At 43.5% G+C, this 10,412-nt stretch overlaps 2 protein-coding genes across 8 annotated transcripts in view; one reads left to right on the top strand and one right to left on the bottom strand.

Annotated features, from left to right (window-relative positions):
• Cep162 (centrosomal protein 162) overlaps positions 1 to 1,507 on the top strand; it is an 83,121-nt gene extending 81,614 nt beyond the window's left edge. Inside the window, exon 27 of the mRNA XM_013346420.2 lies at positions 1,158 to 1,507. Within this exon, the coding sequence (XP_013201874.1) occupies positions 1,158 to 1,364 (207 nt within the window). The 3' untranslated portion in view covers positions 1,365 to 1,507. The remainder of the gene's footprint in view (positions 1 to 1,157) is intronic.
• Positions 1,508 to 7,632: 6,125 nt separating this feature from the next.
• Positions 7,633 to 10,412, bottom strand: part of Mrap2 (melanocortin 2 receptor accessory protein 2) — a 33,758-nt gene continuing 30,978 nt past the window's right edge. For all 7 annotated transcript variants that reach the window (XM_026779248.1, XM_026779251.1, XM_005347538.2 and 4 more), the window contains one exon: positions 7,633 to 9,190. In XM_026779248.1, the coding sequence (XP_026635049.1) occupies positions 8,797 to 9,190 (394 nt within the window). In that variant the 3' untranslated portion in view covers positions 7,633 to 8,796. The remainder of the gene's footprint in view (positions 9,191 to 10,412) is intronic.

Below are 10,412 nucleotides of genomic sequence, written 5' to 3' on the forward strand. Positions count from 1 at the left end.
AACACAGCAGGGCTGGGGGCATTGCTGCAGGAACTCCAGCAGGTAAACACAGCAGGGCGGAGGGCATTCCTGCAGCACTGTACAATAAGCACCTTTCCTTGCTGCGACTTCTACATCCCTACCAAGCACTCTTCCAGTGTTTCCTTTATCTTTTATTTGTGTATTTATGTATATGAATATTTCGTCTGCGTGTATGTCTGCACTCCAGGAAAGACATTGGATCCCATGGGACCACAGTTATCAGCAACTGTGAGTCATCATGTGGGTGCTAGGAATTGAACTCGGGACCTCTTGAAGAGTAGATGGTGTTCTTAACCACTGAGTCACCTCTCCAGCAACTTCCCCATTGTCTTTTTAATTCCTTAAAAGTATAGTTTTGAATTAAAAATAAGACTTAAAATCTCAAATACTTTAATATTGATTTTCCTTATATTTTGAGAGGAAAAACTTTTATCATGTCCTTAAGCACTGATAGGCACCTAGTAAGCTTTATGTTTATTACCCTGGGAATAGTACTTGATATTCAAATCATTTCATGTATTTATAAAATATATGTTAAAAGATGGTCATTGGTGTATTACATCCCTAGCACTTGGAACAGGCTTCCTGCACTGAAAGACAGAGAATGTGATGTTTTAGAGCTGGCCTTGGCGCTAATGCCCAGCTTTCCTTACAGCAGTTAGTCAGCTCAGACTGTCATGACAAGTCTCAAGTCTCCTAGATCAGATGTTGTCAAGTCAGGATTATGGCTTGTTGGTTTCTAATGAGGCTGTCTTCCTGGCTTACAAGCTGCATTCTTGAATGACTTTTACTTGAGGCAAGAAAGCTCTCTGATGTGTCTCTTTTTAGGAGGACACTGCTCCTATGAGTTCAGGGCCCCATCAGTACAACCATTTAACCTTATTTCCTCACTCCACACCAATGGTTAGAGTTGCAGCATGTGGGCATTCGGTCCATAACAAGTAGTAAGAAATTTGAAGCCAAAAAAAACAAAAACAAAAAAAAACAACACGTAAGCTTGATGGTTGATCTGAGTTTGAGTTTCACCCAAGAAGCCCTGAGTATACCGATTCAGTATTCTCCTGTTCTTTAAAACTGTTAAGTGTTTCTCATTTCCACTATAAATTGGAGTAATAATGTAAATTTTTTGTTTTCAGATAATACAGCAAACACGCCAAGTAGTTGAAACTGAGCAAAACAAGGAAGTTGAAAAATGGAAGAGACTTGCACAGCTGAAGAATCGGGAGCTGGACAAGTTCCGCACAGAATTGGACTCCATCTTAGATGTGCTGCGGGAGCTGCACCGACAGGGGGTGGTTGTGCCGGCTGCCCTTGCAGATGAAGTAAACACAGCAGGGTTTTAGTCGGAACTTGGATCTGCATGACCTCACCAATGAAGATGTGCCACTGTCAGGACAGCTTTGGAAAAATAAGGATCTAGTACAAATGTGTGTGAATAGCACCAGAGTTACGTCAGAATAAACCGCCTGGAACCAGCAAGGAAGAACATTGGTCATGGTGTAGTTTACTGAAAACCATTAGCTAGTCACATCGGAGATGACTCAGAGCAGAAGACCATGGCTAGCGAGGTTGACTGCAGAAGGGCTCGCTCCCAGGCTACCGGGGAAGGAAAGCAGTGCCCATCCTCAGCCCCATTTTATCCATAGTGTACTGTTCGTTTTCCACACAACAGAACATCTGCTCTTTCTCATGTTCTGGGAAATGTCCCCGGAAAGGAATGTGGGCCGAGTGCTGGGAACAGTCTCATCAACTGTCAGCTGAGGTAGAACATCCTCGGTAATTTAGATGACAGTTGCAACTTCTGTCCAGGGAAACAGCAGGTTTTCTTGGACTTTGTGGACCTGATTTAAAGTGACAGCTACTGGCACAGTTTGATGTATCCATTACTGTCAGGTCTGTAAATGACAGTCCTAATTTTTGGTAGCTCTAAAGTTATAAACAATATAAGAAGTTTTACTTTTTCTGTTGAAAAAGAGCTATTGTGTCCATTAGGGCGAAAATCTGATAATAATAGCTAGCTTATTTTATAATCCCATCTTTAAAAGCAAATCAGAGATATATAACATATGGTGAATCAAAGTCACAGCCTTTCCATGTCTCTCCCAGTCTATCGTACAGCCCTTGCTGGAGAGTGCTGTCCATGGAGGCAGACCTGATGTCTGTACTGGGTCCTCCCTGGTCATCCAGGACATCTGGTTGCTCTTAGTAGCCCCAGGCAGCATAAGAGCTGCATAGTAAATTTAATTTTTAGTCAATTTAAGATGTAAAGACTGTGAGCTAAATCTTTAGAATATAATTTACATTAATAGCACATTTTGACTTGGACAACATTCTAACTGCATACGCCAGTAACTGCAGTTCTGAGGTAATACTTGCTAAGTAGAATGTTCCATAGGGGACAAGTGAGTGACCGTGTGAGCAAAGGTTGTGAGGTATATATAGCACCTGCTAAATACAAGAAGTGTAATTACTGTCTCAATGCCAACATTTTGTAATGTGTTTTGTTTCTGAGAGGGGAGTATAACATTTTCAATTTTTTCTTGTACAACATTTCAAAGTTATAATATAAATAATTTATTATTTATGTGTCTTGTGTTTATCAGTATACATGCCTATGAATACATAGCTTCCCACCCCATCCCAGTATTTTTTTTTTTTGGCTGATTCTATATATATGAGCCTGAGCCACTCAAAGTACAAAGCTGGTTCTAAAACAAGGAAATTACAGAAAGGTCCATGTTGACTAGTAAGCCAAGTTCAAAGGCATTATTTCTGTTTGTATATGGATGGCCTGCACAAGCTTGAGATATGGGGATTAGCATATCCAGGAGCTGTAGCAATCCTGGCCGCATCCAGTTTTAACATCCTTGCCTTGTAAGGGGGGCTGCTGCAGTGGTCTAGAGAATGCACAAGACGGGGGAGGGGGGGCATAGCTTACACAGTGACTCTTAGTGAAGTAATGGGGTTCAGAGGGTCCTATTTACTACTGTGTGGTCCTTAAAAGTCTAATTATCTTTTTGAGCTTCATCTTGGAAACATAACAGTAAAGGCCTCCTGGCCTTATTGGTCCAGATGTGTTTAGAGGCTCCAATGGCTTAGGGGAGTGGGAGAGAAGCGAAGACGCTAGGATGGAGGTGCTCCTTGGAAAAGAATGTGACCCTGCAGAGGAGTGACATGCTGTGAAGACTGACCGGGCTGGGGAAGAGGAGCGGCTCAATTCCAGTGAGGTTTTTTCCTTTTTGACAGTACAGAGTATCCAATCCAGAGCACCATACGCACGCCCCTTTGTTTTGAGACAGTCTTGCTGGGTGGCCCAGGTTTAACTCAAATTTGAAATCCTCCTACCTCAGCCTCCTCAGGGCTAGGACTGCAGGGTGTAAACATCACCCTAGTGGGCTCCCAATGGTTTCGTTTCTGATGGTGCTGGTAGTGGTGTTTTAGTTTTGAGACAGTGCTGTGATTTGAACTCTGTGCATGCTAGTCAGGCACTCTGTTGACTGAGCTGCACATCTCCACCCTGGTGAACTCTATTCACAAGTGGGCAATAGCAGCTTTTCACCACCAGAGGGCATCAGCCCTGCATTGACTGAAATATTAATGACCTAAGTCAGGTGCTAAGCAAGGCATCTAAAGCTGGTTTGCCTTGAGGCAAAGAGCCACCAACCCTGGTTGCTTCTACACCTATAAGTGGACTCGTGTCCAACAAGCTCCCAAAGGTGAGATACGGACTGTAACCAGAAGGAGTTGTGGGGTTTCTTATTCAAGTAGAATTTAAGGGATTGATGTAAAAATTCATATGAAGGAACATTAAAGTCAGATCAGACCAAACATATGGATACATACCCACAAAGTAGAGATTCTGAATAAAAAGCTCATCAGATTGGGGATGTGATTGGGGATGTAGCTCCATCAACAGAGTACTTATCTAGAATGCACAAAGACCCGGGTTCAAATCCCAGAACTGGACTAGAGAGATCCTGTCTCAAAACTAAACTGCATTTCAAGGAATGACAAAGAGCTCCTAACAGCTTGGCTGAAACAGGATCAAAAATGACTGATAGCAAATTAGAGAAGTTTAGGGATAGTATGGTACCATGTAATTGTCACGTAAATATTAAAACACTGCAAGGGTCCCGGAGGATACTGTGCCAGTCTACGTGTTTAGGTGGACTTTCTACTACTTAAGTTTTGTAACAGCTTCTTGCAGGACATTTTTTCCATCTTGATTACTGACAGGCACATTTTAATTAATTCAAAAGAAAGGGATAATGACATCTTTGTCCTTTATCAGAAAACTTCCTATTCAACAGTACTCTGATAATCTCCATAGCAGTTCAGAAAGTCGTGTCTCCAAGATCTGAGAAACAATTCAGATCCCTTTCTTCTAACCAAAAGCAACGTTAGCAGGGTGTGTTAGAAAGAAAAAAAAATATGTATGAAGGTATGAGAATAGCGATGCTTTGCCAGGAGGGAAGGGCCTTCCGATGGGCCTCGGCAAAGCCCTTGTTGCCTCCACCTTCCTTCTGTATGGTGTCTTAAAGTTTAAAAAGACATTGTGATCTCTCTCTGTCCTTTGGTATTGTAAATTATAAGGATATCCAAATATAATTCTTGGCCCATCACTTGCAAAATTGGTGTTACCAGGACGTGAGACAGGACTCTGGCTCTGACACTTGATTGGGTTATATTGGATGACTTTCAAGCCTCCTAATCCCTAATAGTGTCGCGACTCCTAGGAGAAACCCCCGCTAGCAAAGTGCCACAGAAATAAGCGGTTCCAAAGCAATGGCTACGCTGCTATAGTGATGTATAAAATAAAGTTTGCTAAGTTTTTTGAGAATTTTTTTAGCAGCGCTTGCTATGTGATTCAGGATGGCTTTGAACTGGCAATCCTCTTGTCTCCGCCTCCTAAGTGCTGGGATTATAGGCATGCCATTCTGGACTTAAAATCAAAATGCTCTGTATTTCCCAAATCATTATCTGAAATTCTCAGAACAAAATTCTGGGAGCACTTTTCTCTTCTATTTATAAAGCAGCCTTTAAAATCATGATGATTTTCTAAGGATTAACGGGTACTGCAAATAAATAGGATTTCTATAATATCATCAGAAGTAGTGAGAGTGAAAGGAAAGAAACCAAGTGAGAAGCCTTCGTAAGGGACCTCAGCTTCACATTGCACACGGGAGAAATCATCCCCCCAGTGAGAGTCACCTGGCACACTGAGTATGGTGGGAAGGCTGATTCCCTCATGCAGTTGGTTCTGCCCAGACGTAGTTGAAGCTACACAAAGGGCAGCTGACACACATCACTGAGATAGGTAGGACCAAAATTCCAGACAGCAGCAGGGGCACATGTGCCTCCCAAAGGAGGGCCCGAACAGGGCTGGGAATACAGCAGCTCAGAGGCCAGATGCTGTTGATACTGTTCAGATCCTCCAAGAGCACAGGGATGAGAGGAGAGGTCCCTGAGATACAGCCGCACATTGCCATCACAAGCCATTTAGAGTTAGGAACATTGGCAAATAATTATCCCGTTATTCCTGAAAGTGAAGCAGCAGCCACGAAGACAGAAACGCTGGAGAAGTTGAACAATGAATTAAATAATTCCAAATATGTTTCAAGTGCCCCTTACATTATGTAGGAAATTGACTGAACACACTCAAGTGGAAAAGAGAGAGCAAGTTAAAATTAATCACCAAGAAGCAAGCTGGTAAATACTCAGTGCATGCCACATTCTCCCGTTGAAGGACAAAGGACCATTCCGTAACAGTCTGTTGCTGTACCGCCGTGATTGTGCCCCATCTCGTCTGATCTGGGAAGCTCAGCATCAGGCTAGGTTAGTTCTTAGGTGAGAGGGTGTAGCCACAGCCTACATCGAAACCTAGTGGGATTGTCTCCCTTGAGTTTTGAAATTTAACGGGACCTATGAACTGTGAACAGGAATTTTATAACCTCCATCTTAGACTTTTCACACCAAGGGACCAAAAATAATATTTTCTAGTTCTACAGGTCTATAGATGGGGATGACTTTCCACCCAGGACTAACACTGCTAGAATGGTTAAAATAATGACAATACGTAGCTTGATATGGATTGAAAGTAGCATTTTGAGATGTTTTACATGGAAGACAAACTGGGCAAAGAAGACAGGAAAGGCTACTGGCTGTCAACACATCCATATCCTCCTCTCTGGAAACTGGTCCTGTTACTTTCCATAGCAAAAAAGAGACTTGGAGTGGGTTGTCCTCAGTATCCAATGGAAGTACACCAGAGTCCTTGTCAGGGGAAAGCAGGGCAGTCAGAGACATGGTGAAAGATGTCACAGTAACACGAGATTATGAGCCAAAGATTGAGCCACTGTAGAAAATGATAAAGGCAAGATGGTGGATTCTCCCCCGAGCCTCCTATGCTAGTCTCTTTCGTTTCCTGTGCAAAATACCTAACAGAAATGTGGAGAGTGTATTTTGGCTCATGGTTTCAGAGGCCTCAATCCATGGTCTTTTGGTTTCATCCTTCTGGATACATCAAGACAGCAAGAGCATACGGTGGTCAGGGAACAAGGGCCAACAGCTTCCCAAAGTATACTAACAACGAGGTTCTCTACCTCCTAAGTTTCTGACACCTCCAATAGTTAAACTAGGAACCCACTATCTATTAATGAGCTGATAGCCCCCATGATCCAATGACCTCCCAGAATCCCACTCGGGCCATTGCTGTGCTGTGGACCAAGTACTCAACCCAGGAGCCCTTGGAGGACATTCCAAGTCCAAACTACAACTTATCTAGATGAAACACGGCACTGTTAGTACTTTGTTTTTAACTGTCTGGGGCTGATTTTAGACTTGTATACTATGATGGTAAGGAAATATATAAGCCACTGTCCACCCTAATTTATTATAACAGCCATGGAAAATTAACTCAGAAACCCAACATCTACATGATTTACCTGCAGCCTGCTGGGCTGGAATGAAGTCTTGGTCTTGCTCAGAAATCTTGTATCTTCAGGAAGCATCCATAAGGCTAAGAGAGCCTAACCTGCTAACTTTTAAGGGGTTGTAATGTCTTAAGATTTTCATGGTCCTTAACATTCAGTACTTAAAATTAATATACAATCGGGAACATTCCTCCTACTCATTAGTACTCCGAGCTCTCTTCTGGCTAATCAACTTCACAGTATGATCTCAGATACCTTTCGACCACTGTTATGAAGTAGCCCATGATTTATATTTAATTGAATAATAAATTGTCACTACTCATGCAAGTTAATAAGATCAATCTTCTTGTGCTGCATAAAAATATACATGAAGGTACCATGTATCTGTAAGGATTAATTAAAGTATTTTAGTTATATTATACTAAATAGTCCATGCTTTGTTCTGCTACTCTTTGTTAGTCTCTTAAAGAATCGAACTTCCCTTCAAAGCCATTTTGGGAAAGGAGTTTCCTTGGGTGGAGTCATCCCCAACCCCGCTCCCGTATGACTGAGTCTAGGATCCCTGAGATGACATTGCCACCACACACTCTCAGAAATCAAGAGACATTGCAGACATGGGATAGCTTTTTAGAGAAATGAAAGCCTGCCTGTGTAAAAATCAAACCAGAGAACGTTCCTGTGCAATAAATGCATTTATTTTGCAACTGAAGCGAGACAGATGGTGGATGTAAAGACGATGCCACCCAAAGATTAGCAGCTGGCCATGCATACAACTCACTGTGCAGAATTGAGTTGTTTTCGACACCAGCAAAGTAGGGTGGATTCCTTTGTGAAATGAACATCATGTTGCTCCCCCACCCTGAACAGCTGTTAATGTACACACAACCCACTAGCCATCTCAATTCCATGCCAGGCAGTCAACACCTACACGCCTGCCAAGCAGACAGACCACATGGCATACAGTATCTTGTTCTGAAGCAAAACAATCCAGCAGCGTAACCACAGGGACAGCCAGAAGAGACTCGCATCAGTCAAATAACAATCTGCCTTAACATTTTTTGAGAGCTGAAATGCTTGTGAAATACTTTAGGCTGGCATTCATGGGGCCAGAGCTGTCCCAGGTTTAAAGCACAGACAGATGGAGTTCCTCAGGTAAACTGCCTCAGCGTAACTCAGCAGAAACACTGTCTGTCACAGTGTGTGAGATTCTCCTGGCATCCTGGTAAAGATTCCCCAACTAAAATATGACTTAGTGAAGGACCGGGTGGAGGGAGGGTACCAAGACCTGGCTAGCCTGCCATCAGAGCCAGGATGCCGTGTTCTATTTTCCACTGCTTATATATACATGAACTCGTGTTGGATGCTAAGTCTGAAAGTCACAAACTACTAGAGCTGGGATGGTTCAGCTACTGCAGACATGCCACCTGACCTTTAAAGCCACGGCAGTCCAGCTTGTCACAGGCAAAGAACGGTGGCAAAGTGCTAGATGAGAATGCAGTGACCTAACCTCACCTAGGGGAGCTCGATTGCATATGTGGCCAATAGTTTCAATAAGAAAACTTTGATACTGTGTGTTTTTAATATGAGAAGAAAAAAAAACAAAGTCACCACCATCTCCAAAAAACAAAATGGTGTCTTCCATCTCCAAACTCTACATGGCTATCACTAAGTCCCCGCCCTAGCCTAAGCCTTAAACTTTAAACATCATCCTCTCTCCCCTCTACACACACACACACACACACACACACACACACACACACACGGGTGGGAGGGCAGGGTGTGGAGTGGGTGGAGGGTTCTTGCTATACAGAGACAGAACACATCCTCAGGAAAGCGCCATTTCTCAGCCCAGGTCTTTCCGTGAGGTCTGAGAAACCGGCTTATTTTCTAGAAGAACAGGTGGTTCCGAAATCAGAAGGTCATCTTCCCCAAAGGAGGAGTTCTGGTCCGTGTTTACGAAGTTGGGGATGTCAAACTTCATAAACCTGCTCAGCTGCTCCTCAGCCTCCGCACTGCTTCGGATGGCTTCCTGGAGATGGACATCACTGTCGATGGCTGTTGTCTGGTGGCAGGCTTTCACCCGGTCCAAGTGTTCCACTTCGTTGATATAACAGTGGAAGAGAGACCTGGACTCCTCGTTGCCCTGACGAGAGAACACCTTATCTGACTCTGGTGGCTTCCCAAAGTCTGACACGAAGCTGTTCATTCTGAACCTCTTCTCTGACGACTCTGCATTGCTGTAAAGACAAGAAGGGGAGGGCACCATCCTCAGCTCACTGGCTTGCTGGCTCATGGAGGGGATTCCCATGAAGCACCTCCTGGGTGTCCCTTAAGGGCATGCGGACCAACAACAACAATGAGATATGTCGCTCCTAAGCACAGGACTCCAAGGCAAAAGCCTCCAGAGGACAGCTGCTGGATTTTCCTGAGGGCAGATAGGGTACAGGACCCTATCCCCTAGCATCCTGTAAGCACTCCAGGGATTCTTAGAGCTCCTGAGTTGAAATCAATTCCTAATCTTGATTTTGTGCTTATGTATATGTGGTGTTTATGTGTATATATGCGTTTGTGTGTGCGCACCCGTAGAGACCAAAAGTCCATATCCTGTCTTCAATTGTTTTTACACCTTCTGCTTCTTGTTCTTTTTTGTTTGTTTGGTTTTGGCTTTTTTGTTGTTTTGTTTTGTTGAGTTTGGGGTTTTTTTGTTTGTTTGTTTGTTTTTTCTTTTATGAGGCAGGGTCTCTCACTGAACCTGTGGCCAGTAAGAACCTGCCTCCACCTTCCCAGTCCTGGGAATACAGACACATACCACACACTGGTTTTCATGTGGGTTCTGGGGATCCAGAATCAGTGTCTGAAATTTACATGGATGTCACTTAAGCAACTATGTTATCTCCCACCCTTGCATCAAAGGCAATCTGAAGAAACAAAGTCCAATCTTGCAAACCTTCAGGACCTCTGGAGATACTCAGTGATCAGCATTGTCATAGTACTCCCAACAATCATTGCTGGAGTGATGTTCAAATTCACAGGCCTATAGCATGGGCCTCTAGCACACGTCACAGGCCTACAGCACTTCCTGGTTGGAGCCCTGTTAGTGTCTGCCAAGTTGTATCCTTCCTCTAAGCCCCTTCTTAGGCATCTAGGAGCCATCTCTGCAAGAAACCTTTTCCGGTTCTTATGACCTGGGGTAGCTGCCCTGCAGGGACACCGGGTGCTTCTCCTCATTCATCTTCCTCTGTGTTATGCCCATTTCTTCACTTCTCTGTTACCTCCTTTATGTCATAAGTGCTCCAGGGTGGCACTGTGTGCTTCTTGCCTACCGCATCCCCACTTCCAAGAACAGAGGTAGGTATATAGATACTAATTGTTAGGTATATAGATACTAATTGTGTACGTATATAGATACTAATTGTGTAGGTATATAGATACTAATGGTGTAGGTATATAGATACTAAT

Source organism: Microtus ochrogaster, chromosome 5 (genome assembly GCF_000317375.1).
Source record: "Microtus ochrogaster isolate Prairie Vole_2 chromosome 5, MicOch1.0, whole genome shotgun sequence".
Taxonomy (NCBI): Eukaryota; Metazoa; Chordata; class Mammalia; order Rodentia; family Cricetidae; genus Microtus; species Microtus ochrogaster.